At 34.7% G+C, this 13,969-nt stretch overlaps 1 protein-coding gene across 1 annotated transcript in view; it reads right to left on the reverse strand.

Moving 5' to 3' along the window:
- Positions 1–13,969, reverse strand: part of LOC100373861 (DNA-directed RNA polymerase I subunit RPA1-like) — a 46,332-nt gene that overhangs the window by 12,909 nt on the left and 19,454 nt on the right. The window contains exons 18-25 of the mRNA XM_085503435.1: positions 12,056–12,352; positions 10,881–11,081; positions 10,235–10,333; positions 9,013–9,207; positions 3,646–3,839; positions 2,844–3,087; positions 1,669–1,763; positions 970–1,099 (exon numbers count right to left, since the gene is read on the reverse strand). Of these exons, the coding sequence (XP_085359561.1) occupies positions 970–1,099; positions 1,669–1,763; positions 2,844–3,087; positions 3,646–3,839; positions 9,013–9,207; positions 10,235–10,333; positions 10,881–11,081; positions 12,056–12,352 (1,455 nt within the window). The remainder of the gene's footprint in view (positions 1–969; positions 1,100–1,668; positions 1,764–2,843; positions 3,088–3,645; positions 3,840–9,012; positions 9,208–10,234; positions 10,334–10,880; positions 11,082–12,055; positions 12,353–13,969) is intronic.

Consider the following 13,969-nt stretch of genomic DNA (forward strand, 5'->3'; position numbering starts at 1 on the left):
TCACAATCTCCACATGCAAATGTTGCCACTCGTAATCTCCACATACAAATGTGACCATAAAAATGCGGCAACTTGTAATCTCCACATACAAATGTGGCCACTCACAATCTCCACACACAAATGTTGCCACTTGCGATCTCCACATGCAAATATTGCCACTCGCAATCTTCACATGCAAATGTTGCCACTTGCGATCTCCACATGCAAATGTTGCCACTCGCAATCTCCACATGCAAATGTTGCCACACGTAATCTCCACATACAAATGTGGCCATACAAATGTGGCTACTCGTAATCTCCACATACAAATGTGACCATAAAAATGCGGCAACTTGTAATCTCCACATACAAATGTGGCCACTCACAATCCCCACACACAAATGTTGCCACTTGCGATCTCCACATGCAAATGTTACCATTCACAATCTCCACATGCAAATGTTGCCATTCGCAATCTCCACATGCAAATGTTGCCATTCACAATCTCCACATGCAAATGTTGCCATTCACAATCTCCACATGCAAATGTTGCCACTCGTAATCTCCACATACAAATGTGACCATAAAAATGCGGCAACTTGTAATCTCCACATACAAATGTGGCCACTCACAATCTCCACACACAAATGTTGCCACTTGCGATCTCCACATGCAAATGTTGCCACTCGCAATCTTCACATGCAAATGTTGCCACTCGTAATCTCCACATACAAATGTGGCCATACAAATGTGGCTACTCGTAATCTCCACATACAAATGTGACCATAAAAATGCGGCAACTTGTAATCTCCACATACAAATGTGGCCATACAAATGCGGCTACTCGCAAACTCCACATACAAATGTGGAGTTTGCAATCTCTACATACAACTTTGTGTCTTGTACAATCTTCACATAAATACAAGTGCTTATCATACATTAGTTCTTGACACACAATTGAATGCGTTGTTAAATGAATGTACAACTTGCATCAGAAAAGTATAGTCTTGTTAGTTTCCTCTTCAACTTCTTTGCTTGTTTCTTTGCTTTCCGCATATTTAATACTGGTATACTCATACTTGGTGTTTGGATATTAGAACTAGCTACCATTAAAATCTCTCTGAAAAAAAAGAACAATATATATTTTGTATAATATTACCAGATATATTGAAGACACAAAATCTAAAGCAAATAAATGTCCTAATGTTTAAGAAATTCCAAGTAGATGCAAGTATGCAGGGTGAAATTAGTTTAAAAAAGCTGTTTAATTTTGAGTCACTTTGTCAAATATAAGACGCTCATATTAAATAAGCACTAAGCTACAATCTGAGTTTTGACAAACTCCAGTAATCTGAAAACAATTGTGAACAAATTTTTGTCAGTAGATAAGCCTACCGGATACTCATAATTTGAGAAAGTTTATAAAAGTGTTCATTGGTCGATAATTTGATATACAGTATATCATTTGCACAACAGGAATCAAAAACGTTTTAATACAGACAAAATAGCCGCCATTCACTGAAATATAACCACCATTTGCTTGAAAAATAGGGTAGTGTACCAAACTTTTTTCAAGTCAACATCTGTATATATTGGTTGGAAGTACAATTTACTGCAAAATGAATAAATTGTTGGTATTTTGATTTGTAATTTGGCTTAGTTCTATGCTAAATGCAATAAGATATTTACCTTAATCTTGGAATACCTAGAGTGACATTCATTTCACCTCTACCAGCAAAATGAAAGGTATTCAGTGTCATCTGAGTACTGGGCTCTCCAATAGACTATGAAAGAACAGTATAAATTCAACTCAATTCAACAAATTCAATTCAATGCAACAAATTTGATTGTTCAATTCAATTCAATAAATTTGATTGTACAATTCAATTCAACAAATTTGATTATTCCAAGGTCTTAATTTTCGTACCATAGAAGTGATTGATTCTGCAAAAGCCCTGTTAACAATTCAATTAATCACAGCAAGAGATATACAAATAAAAGAAAGCTTGGAAAGAACTCCTGTGTGCTGAAGAACTCCCATGTGCTGAAGATATTGGAGGAATACTGTATTTACTATATTAGAAGCACATCTTCATTACACATAAAAAGCATTGAATTTATTGAATGAAAAATGTCTTATTTTTACAGTAAGCACATGTGTTTCTAATAGAGCAAATGATTTAGGTTGGTTCCAAGTAGTATTGTTTAACAATTATTCATATTTAAAAGATCAGTACTTTGCATTATCCCAAAACATCTATGTACTAAGTTTTATTGAAATCTGCTTAATAGTGCAGGAGAAACCAGTAAAAATGCTTAAATTTGTTTAATTAATATGCAAATTAGGTAATGAATATGCACAAAGTTTCAACAAAAAATATAATCAGGTCTGCGCATTATCCTAGAGTATGTACCAAATTTGATTGAAATTTGTTTAGTAGTACATGAGAAACAAATGAAAATGATTGAATTTGGTTAATTAATAGGCTAATTAGGTAATTAATATGTACAGAATTTCAATCAAAAATTAATAAGATCTGAGCATTATCCTAGAGTATGTACGAAGCTTCATTGAATTCTGTTTAATAGTACATGAGAAACAAATGATAACTATTTCAGAGAAAGAAATGATTATTCAAATTCCTTCGACATTAGAACTCATAATACAAATGCCACAAATAATGCATGTGTAGATTACCATTTTATGATGACTGCCCTCAAAGTGAAGCCAATTTGATAACAGTTCAAAAATTGCTTATTAGACAGTAGCAATTGCATAAACTCATGTGACTGCAGATTGACCAATCATGTAACAGTATCAAATCATGTGACCACATATTGACCAATCAGAATGTGGACCATACCTGAGCTGCTAACAGTCCGACTGCTTCTCCAGGATGGCACAACGATGTCATGTACTTCAAATTCATCAATGTTCTGAATCTTTCGCTAGTCATGTGACCAGTGGTATCCAATAAACCGTGTGGATTCCTTGTAACATAGGACTCTGTCATATCGTAGAAACTGTCTGATGTCGAACCAAAGTTGACGTCAGGTCTGAGTTGACTGATAACAGGATCAGGACATGGTTTGCAGGACTTCAGATACCTTCAGACATTTGTGTAAAGATAGAACATAATATGTACACATTTGTATGATTTGAATACTCATCTCACTGTCCCCTGTAATCACCAGAAATGCTTTGGATTTTGTACAGTTCATGAGAACAACAGAATCCCCCAACAAATAAAAAAAAAAAAAAACGTTTTTAAAATAAAGTACATGTACAGTCTTTGTGTACTAGTAATTACAACAATGAGAATTATGTTTTATTCGGTGAACAGACACCATAACATTCAGTGCAGGCTAGTTTCAGTGCTCCAATATTTCAGAATTTGAGGCTATTTTTCAAGGTAATCACAATATGAGTTTTGGTGTTTTGCATAAAGTAGAAATAACATACCCAACTATAGATTTGTATATACAAGTTGTAAATGGAAATTTACAAGTCCAAGAAAACAAGCCAGACAATTGACATGAACTGTATGTATGAAGTGTATGTATGAACTCTATGGTGAAGTGATGTTTTAAAGAGTGTGAGTATATCCTGCTCCAAATGTAGCATCCGCGAAAAATGTGAACATGCAGATAATGAATGTTTCCTACTTGTCTTTATTGGTTAATTCATGCCACATTTTGACCAATGTTTCCTTTGTCTCAAGTTCATGTGTATTCTCATCTTGTACAGTAGCTTTAATCTCAGCCAATACTTTATCACCCTTTTTGTTACAGAAATGTACAAAAGGTTTGAGCAACTTTTTTCCTTCCTCTTCTCCAAACTTCTTACGCCACTTCTTGATCTGAAATAATAGGAAGAAACATTGAGTGATTTTAAAATCTTTAGTCATTTGTCACAGGGCTGTCAAAGTGAGATACTGTAGAATAATTTATTTTCGCTTGGAATTAATTTTCGCTATATTCATTGAAGGAATGATCCAGTGAAAATAAAATCCAGCGAATATATCTTTTTTCCTATATTTTACATTCAACTCATCAAAAATCAGTGAAAATAAATTCCTTACAAACACCCAAAAAGTCTTTTCAGCGAAAATGAATTCCAGCTAAAATAAAGTATTTTACAGTACACGATATGTTAAAACTTAATCTAGTGTTGTATGTTCTTTACCCTACTTTTCAAATGCACCAAGAAATATTTTGTACAAACCCGAGACATAATAGTACTCTGGCGAAATCAGTATACATCACGAGCATATTTCCAGCCCTAAAAAGTGAAATGTCAGAGTTCAAAGTGGAACTCAAATCACACCGAATATAAACATATCAAACAGCTTGCATACTACTCAAATGTCTTGCAGGTGCTGTGTGAGATTTCTGCTCAATCATGATATATGGTTAAACTCTCTATGGGAAATTTTTGGCAGTATGTGATGTCATTTTATATGTGATATCATTTTATATGTGATGTCATTTTGTATGTGATGTCATTTTGTATGTGATGTCATTTTATATGTGATGTCATTTTATATGTGATGTCATTTTATATGTGATGTCATTTTATATGTGATTTGCAGTTTTGATTTGTTCTATATATATCACACCTGATATGTATACAAACCAAAAACAAAAGTTGAGGATGAATTTCACTTCCCGATTGACTGCCCACAACATAAAGAAGCAAGAATAAGGTTATTTAAGGTAGCGAGAAGGGAAATTTTCACTTTTTTCTTGATTTTTCAAAAATTGATAAAACGGTTACTTTAGACCTTGATACATCACCCCAGGTTTACAAAAGATCGAAATTGCGAGATAACGTTGCTCAAATTAGTGTTATAAAACACTAGCAGAAAAGACTACAACTGCCGTTTCGTGGATATTTGCATAGTGTTTATCTTTGGAAGGAATTAAATGATAAAATCTTATCTGTATACTCTGTTGTTGACGATTCTGATATAACGGGTGATAAGCTTCCAGTTGCAAACAATGCGTGTTTATCTAACGTCCATTGTCAGCATTATTGTCAGTCGAGACTTCGTCGGAGAAACATGGTCATACAGTACTCATTTCGCCCAACCTTCCGCTTTTACATCGACCGCTTATCGCTTAATTTCCGACCACGCGGTCTTGTCCGACCGGAAACCGACCGCATTTTAATCGCGTTTTTTTTTTTTTCGCTCGCTCGCTTATTGAAAACAACATTGACCGCTCGCCCAAACACTGAAAACTGGCACATGGGTGGTCGAAATGGTGGTTTTGATAGTGAAGTGTGAACATACAACTAGTATTAACTATTATTACATTCTGAACGACACTTCAAATCTAATAGCTGTATTACACTTGTATCGTGAAAGCAACTGAACTGGGACCTCTTGTTACGTGTTTTGGGTGCTTGTTCTAGATGTAATATTTTTATTTTTATTTTAATGAGACAGTTACGTGAAAAAAGCCTAGGTAACTCCTTTTGACAGAACAGAGAAACGAGGAAATGTTAGTGATTAATTCCAAAAATAACGATATCGAATCCACATCGGTCCACGTCTGGTAAAATTTGACATTCAATTTTTAAAATTAAGTCACGATCATTGAATGAGCTCGGTCTATACTGTATACGTACCGCAAAAGTGTTCCCACAAAAAATATTTTCGACTAAAAACGGCCACATGCCCTGAAAAAATCAAACAGAGCTTGACATGTATGAATAATTTATTGGGCTTAAAAGAAAAACGTGTCAAATTTAGTTATAGCCATAACTATTTGGTGGCCAGTCGATGAACAATTCAATGTCCTTCAGGGCTGAAAATCATCGACGCTACTCTGGTTTACTTTATTTCACAACTTGCAGAGAAAACTGATTCGCGTGAGCTCTAATGTATCTTAGCCTAGTATGTTCTTTTTGAACTAAGGTCAAATTCCATCAGTTTGTCAAAATATATGTTTTTCAGCGAATAATTTTGAAGCCTGTCACAGCACAAACAACTATGTGAATCGACGCCGGAGATTGGATTATACGACGACCCTTCAATTAGCGTCAAATATGCTTTGTTACAACATCATTGATTGGCTGAGAGTCACCTGATCGGAGCACGAACTGGGTCACAGAACCATATTTGTCCGTATTATCAACAGGACTTTGCAAAATAACCACACCCACATTTTCAATCTTTTTTAGCGCGGAAGTTGCCAACAAATGTAAAAAAAATCGTGAATTTCATAGATTCGATTAAAATAAAGCAAGCGATTGATAAGGATGATTATTAATATTTTCCCCGATGCTCTTCGAATTTTTATTTTTTTATTTCAAGGTAAGAAATGGCTAGTTGAAGTTGCATCGTCTTCAATGCGGTTGTTTCACCGCGAACAACTCTAGCTCTGTTTTGGGCATGGTTTAGTTTTGCGATGTAAAATAAAATATATATTAAAATAATAATACTTGATTAATTATTTGGGGTTTCAGCCCACAAATTACGGACATGATCTCCATGAATTACTGTCAATGTTTGTCTTCTCTCGGCTGATTGTCACGGTGTTGATCGACGCCCTTCCTAAACTCAGTATGGAGAAACCAATGGGGATCGACATTCCAAACAAACAATCGAAATTATCAACGAAAGACGAGATTTTTCTAGATATTTACAAACATACTGTCATGACAAACATATGTAAAATTAACAAATACACAAAGAGGTGTAATATTAGGTTTTATTTTAGGCTTAGAAATATTTTCTTTCACTCAGCCCATGCATGTAACTGCCATTTAGCTTTACAGTCCTTCAGCATCGGGGGAAAACAACAATAATTATACAAAACACATTGCGAAGACTCAACAATCAGGAAAGAAACCCCAGACAACCATGTCGTACTTGTGTTGAAATACATTTTGTATTTCACGTCAGAATATTGTTTAAAATAAAATATTCAGTCCACGCCAAAATCGAGGTCAAAGGGTCAGGTTGCGTGCATATAATTATATATAGTTAAAACAAAAAAGTATTTGAACTTTTGTCATCTGTTCAACATCTATAAAAACCAGAAAGACAATTATAAGACAATGTGAACCTCGGAAATTATTCTGTTAGTCCGAATTTTAAATGCGCGCGAGCGCAGGTGGGCGGTGATATTTCGGGGTTTGCGCGGTCGAAAAAAAAGCGGAAATTGTCCGGTTGAATTCAACAAGCGGTCGCAAAAGCGAAAGAAAAAGGTGATTGGAAAGCGGAAGCGGGCGGGAGGTTGTGCGAAAGGAGTACTGTAACTTTGCACAACTTTCTTTTAAATCGTTTTATTTTCCAAGTCAATATTCTATTTTACTAATACATTTTTTTCTAACGCAATGGCGAAGAAAAGAAAGAAAGCGTTGACAGACGAGGCAAAGAAAAATCTGCCACTCAGTGTCGCACTCTGACACAGCAATTTTTTTTCAAACATCGGCCATTTTGTTTCACCATGAAAACCGTTTTATTAGATGTCTTATCTGAGACACTTAAAGGATTAGCTTGTTTGTAAACTGTCAGCGTGTACAGTGGGACAGTAATGTTTGTCAGAGGATTATCCCTCGTTGTTCGTTTGCATAACAATGGAAAACCCGAACGTTCCTGGAGTACGGACTCAAATGCCAGCAGTTTTCTTCATTTTTCACGCTCGAGCTTGAAATTATTCATTATCTGACACTCTTTATGAGTTCTATGATATCAGTGGTTAATATGTTTGGCCATTTTTAGTGTATATTTATAATAATGCAGCAAATCTACAGTGTTTTATTAACCAAAACTGTTTTTCGCGTTTTTCTCGAGTTGAAGTTTTGATCGAGAACGACTCATTGGGACCGCCGCCAAATCAAGTGCGTTCGGACTAGGACATTCAAACTCGCAGTTATCGTTCAAAAGGTAATGATGGTGCGAAATATGTCTGGGTTTTTAAAGAAAATGCTTTGTCACAGAATAATAGTCTGTTAAAGGTGCCAAGTATGAAATAATTTGGGGACAAAAAAACAAACCTGCATAGAAATCGGAATAATAGGTCTTTTGATTATCGGAGACGCATTTCAATGGACTTGATTACGGACAATGCATAACTTAAATTTCACCAGGAAATTCCGCAGTGTGCTCTCGCAATCGCGTACTTAGTCATTTTTACAAGGTTCGCCATTTTTGATGTCACGTGATAATTATGTAAACAATGTCTGTCCAGTTTGTGCGAACTTGCACCTCTATACTTAGTCTTTTGATATATATAACCTAAATTACTGTTCTGAACGAGACAACAGACAGAGAATGTTTTATTTAAAAACGTCACAAAACCTTCTCGCTACCTTAAGTCAATACAAACCTCAGATCCACAGTTCAATTTGTTAGACAATGAGGCAAAGTTTGTGTATATTATGGACAACACATAAAGAACTTGCCGTTACATTAACAAATATAAATCTTAACTATTGGTATCCTCGGGGCGGAGCTACGTCACAGGACGTTCCACATTGCTAAGACGCGCACCACTGTACTTGCATTTCTATGGGCTCTGTGCGCGCTGCTGTGGAACGCCGGTCGAGCCGGTGAAAATTCGAGAAAACAACACAAACTCAACTTTGAAGTAATGCCGAACAGCCAAATTTATATATGTTACACACGTAGGGCTAATCTTGTTACACTGTTCAGGGGAGTCTCAACAATCATCCCAAAGTACCGTTTTCTGCGAGTTTTGGGCCTTTGTTTTCACCGCCACGGTTGCCAAGCGGTGAAAATGTCCGGATGGCCGCCCCGAGGATATATTTTACATTACTTTATTTTAAATCAGTATTGTTTTTAGAATAATATTATGTGACAATTATAATGTAATCACTAACAAATAAATAAAACCATGCACATTGAGCAGCCATCGATATGCTGTAGTCAAAAGTCTACATTTAAAGATTGCCATACACAACCCAATGATGCTCTTTTTTAGTAGGGATGTATGAATGCTGTGCATCATGGGATATGATTGTATTCAGGTACTTGTAATAGAATAACAGAAAGAACTTACCTTATGACGAACTTCTTTTACTTTTGTTGAGTCTACTTTAGTCATCAATAAATTCAACTCCCTGTCATCTAGCACAGCATTTTCATTGGATATCATAAATGGAAACTGTTTTTCCTGTAAAAATGGCGTCTTCAGTATATCCAGTCCATCTTCACCATATTGGAATTGTACCACACTTCCATCACTGTCACGTACCTGTGATAGATAAAATTATAGACTTATAAAGTGTTAAATCATTTGAGAACAAGTCATTGTCAATGACATAGTCCCCTTAATGTTTTTAGTGACTTTGTCAAACAATGAAAAGCATAGTCAGATTATGTTTAAATACTAGTATTTAGCATATTAACTACAAATGTGCATTAAACAGGTATAAAGACTAAGTTTGAATGAAATTGATCAACGCATGCCCCAGAAAATTTTAATGACAAAAGTTAATTTTTGGGACAATTAATGGCTGCCAGTTGAAAGTCAACAAAATAAAACAAAGCGATATCTGTACAATCATCTCTGTAAAATGAGCAGAAAACTTATAAAAAACAAAATGGCCACCAGTCTGCCATTTTGAATTGAATCACGAAAAAAAATGACGTGCATCAGTAACCAACCATGCCTGATGTCAATGCAAAGCTTAAATGAAATTGGTCAAGGTATGTCCAAATGTTGATTTTTGGTGTTTTTGGGGACAAAAATGGCCACCAGTCGAACAAAGGTCAACCAAATCAAAAATTATTCGATGTTCACGTCTACCATTATGACTTGTCTTTTAGAAGAAAATCTTTCCAGGCGTCTCTGAGACAAACACACAGACAGACCCCAAAACATAAATCTCCATTTCAGACTAATTGTGACTAATTTCAATGGTCAGACATGCATGTGATCAGGCTATGTGACTCTTGTTGGCCTAAATATTGTTCCATTCATGACGAAAAAATCAGTATCGACTACACCTGCTAAAAATCTCTGAATTTTGAGGATGTAATGACATTTGTGAAAACAAAAGTTCATAAAAGTCAACCACAGAGAAATATTTACTTCTACAAAATTTCACTTACTTGAATACATTATGTATTTTGGAATAGTGATCTTTAATCTCAAGAAAATGTTAAAAGTACTGAACAGTGTAACATGCCTGTTTATATAATAGGTATACATTCAACTTCATATCATAATTTCATCATGTGTCATTTATAGTAAAGCACTGAGTGGTTTCTGTACTTACAGTTAAATCATATCCGACAATCAATCCCTCTAAATGTTTGATCAGACATCTTTGTAAGTATCCACTCCTACTGGTCTTGACAGCAGTATCTACCAAACCCTGGATAATGTATATCCAATATTAGTCGTGATCACATTTGGATCTCATTATAAAAATTAAACTTACGTATCTATAAAACCTGATTCAAAGCATTGAAAAGATCAAATGCAGACAAACTATGTGAAATATGTTTTCAAGACCACAGAATTACTTCGTTCCAGTGATTGGTTGTGAATCACAAAAAAGTATGTGTCACTCACTGATAATTATACCATCTCATAAATAGAGTCATACTATCTCATGAATAATCAAACCATCTCATGAATATTCATAAAATTCATGAATATTCATATTGTATCATTGATATTCACAATGCCATGCAGTCAATGATGTCTTTAATTTTAAAGTGAAATTAAATCTTACATGTACTTTGTGCTTGCTTGTTATATTATTTACGACAAAAAAACAAATACCGCTCTTAATTTAACTGATAATATCACCAACTGGGTAGGCCAATAACAGTCACTTTGGGATTCTAAAATATGAGCTTCAATACAATGTTTATACAATTGTATGCTGATAAAATGATGCATTCACATGCACTTACCTCTCGACCAGCCATGCAATGGAAATAGTATTCCTGAGGTCTGATACCCGTTAAAAAACGACCATCAACAAAACCACCGGCCCTTGGAGACGTATCATATGGTAGGAACGATGGTAATGATCGACCGCTTATCATTAATGGTGGCCGTCGACCTTCTAACTCAATCTGACCCAGTAAGCAAGATATCTGCATACAGTTTACCTAGTGATAAATAAATTATACATATACAGTGATTTCCTTGTTGCCTACCACACCTTAATGAGTTTTATAGAGTGACCAAGTATGCCAACATCATATCAGTGTATTTATACACTGGTACAATTTAAGGCGTTTGGGAGGGAAGGAAAGAAGGTTAAACCTAGTTTCTTTTTTAGTGTTTCTACATAGAAAGTGGTGTACTTTATGTGGGAGAAGTGGAAAGGGTGGTCCCAAAAGTATAGCTCCTCTACAACACTCCCTCCTTCTTACTAAGAACACTAACATGTACCAGGCTGAGAGATACTGGATTCAGTTTGTGGCAGTAAATAAACAGCAAACTCTTATTAAAATGACGTAACTAAATAAATTATATAACTTTATAAAGTGTATTTTCCTTGATAAAAAAAATAGTCAGATTTTACAAATCCAATTATTTTCCTTGATATTAGTTTGTATATTTTGTATTTTATTTTTCAATGCAAATTCAAGATGTCATGGTTAATTGTTGTGTACAACCACGTACATTAGTCAAATATCAATAGTCAAAATTATGAGAGATTTTTATGTTCAATAAAAGGGTATAAAAATGTCGCTGCAATAAAAAATAAAAAACTGGATCTAGGTGTTTTTATCACAGTGTAAATTTAATTCACTATATAGAGTTAGACATACTGTTATTTAATAATAATTGAATTTCACGTATTAAATTAACATGAAAATTACAAGCCTGTGAGGTTAAATGATAGATGTGAAAATTAAAGCAGAAAATAGTTGTCAGAAGACAACTAATTAGTCTGTCTTCAAGTACCTTCTCTCAAACAATTTATAGTACATACCAGTGAAATGATATTAATTGAGTGAGGTCTACATCTATCACCCCTTCTGAAAGATTCTGAGTTAACAAATATTTGGCAGATGAAGGATATACCCTTAAACCATGGCAACTCTAGTTAATTTTAATGGAATCACTACCATACCTGTGAGCCCTTAGCTCCTGCCTGTACCATCAATTGTAAGTTATTCTCTGGAAATCTCTTCAACAATCCATTTGGCATACAAGCTTTATTCACATTGTTTGTGATTTCATCCGTTTTACTTTTCATACACAAATCAATTTCTTTCATATCTTCTCCATCAGCACTTGTATGTGCTGAGTGATAAGACTCCAGTAACGTTCCAGTGTCTGTGGAGTCTTCAACATGCAATGCCTTGGACACAACCGCAGGTCCGGAAGCAGCTCCTTCAACCAGAGTCTCTCGGCGTTTAGCATCGGCCTAGGAGAGTAAATAATTCAATTTTTAAATTGACGCTGGGTAAGTTTTATTAGTAAGTAATTAGTCAGGAAATGTAATTATTATATGATGTATAATGTGATATACCGTAATAATAATAAACCCATAGTTTTAGTACAAGATGTGTAAACTGTACAAGGGCATTATCGAGTGAGAGTTTAGAACAACAAAATATGATAAAATTGAAAGATTCAGATTTGTATTGCCCTATGTACAGCACTACCGGTAAATAGAAGTTAATTTACATAAATACAAAAACGTTATTGTATGCTTGTCATTTACATTTGAATAATCAATTCAAGATCAGATTTAAAATTTTTGTTTTGTACAGAAAACTGTAGTTATTGCATATGTAGCTGACGAAGTGCACTGAAACTTCACGGCATCTTTTGTTAACAGCGCCCTCTAGTGTTAGTCGTAATCGGTACAAAGACTGAGTAGTTTTGTTAAATAGCTTCTTATTTCATACAATTATTTTATGTTAAATTATTATTATACTGTAGGAATAGATATTTTGTATTTATAGGGCAGATTTATTGTCTTGCACGAGTTTTTTGTTGCGTATTACCGCAGATTGTTTGTCAGATGAGGCAACAGCAGCCATGTTTCCATGGTTATTCGTAACGTTGAACGCCATGGACGCAATTTCGCCGATAATCTCTCAGAGTACCAACTAAATAGGCCCATGAGCTAGATCTTAGGGTGTTAGTATATTTAAGTTGAAGATGAAATTAAAGAGATATGCCACATCAGTCAAGAATGTGATCGCCTGTATTTAGTATATTTGTTGGTGCTGCCACAGCATCTTCATACAAGTGTGGCTAGTTTACAATTTGCATAAATACAATGAGATTACTGAAATGGGAAGGTAAGTGGTAGAAAACAAGACATGACATGTCATGTCATAGCCCCCGCTCAGAAAAAAATTTTAAAACTTATATTGAACTTAGTTTGTGTCAGAGTGAATTAATTCATTATGAGCTGTAATAAAATTCTGTTATTAAATGTTCAGAATTGATGTGTTACAATTTTAGGGGTGGGGTAAAAATATATTCATTTGGCTTTTCTGAGACAATTTATAACTTGTTAAACATATAATGCGATGTGCACTTGTAACAATTATTACCTGTCCCTGTACCAACTTTGAACAAAACTGGATGACACACATCTGAGAAAAAGCTGTTAACAGCTAGAAAAAGCTTGTTTTTTTTAGATTTTTGAGGGAAAAAATGGCCTCCAAGTCGTAAAACTTTATCCAATCAAACAGGTCATGAATGACAATCCTTGGTGTACATTACCTGTGTCAACAACTTTACTTCCCATGTACTTCATGTACAGATCTACATGTAGTTTGTGGCCCTGAATTAGTTTCAATATCTCTAAATAAGGACAAGAGTACTTCTCATATGACAATGATACAAATAAAGTCCAAGAATTCAGAAAAATATTATCAAGTTTTTATTATCATACATTAATATTAACAAATCGTGTGAAATTGAACTTTTATGTACAGAGAAATACATATTTATGCTTTGGTTGACAGCACTTCTCAAAAAAAAAAAAAAAAGACGACCTGCAAAACTTTATACAATTGTCAGA

Source organism: Saccoglossus kowalevskii, chromosome 9, assembly GCF_978046115.1.
Source record: "Saccoglossus kowalevskii chromosome 9, keSacKowa6.1, whole genome shotgun sequence".
Taxonomy (NCBI): Eukaryota; Metazoa; Hemichordata; class Enteropneusta; family Harrimaniidae; genus Saccoglossus; species Saccoglossus kowalevskii.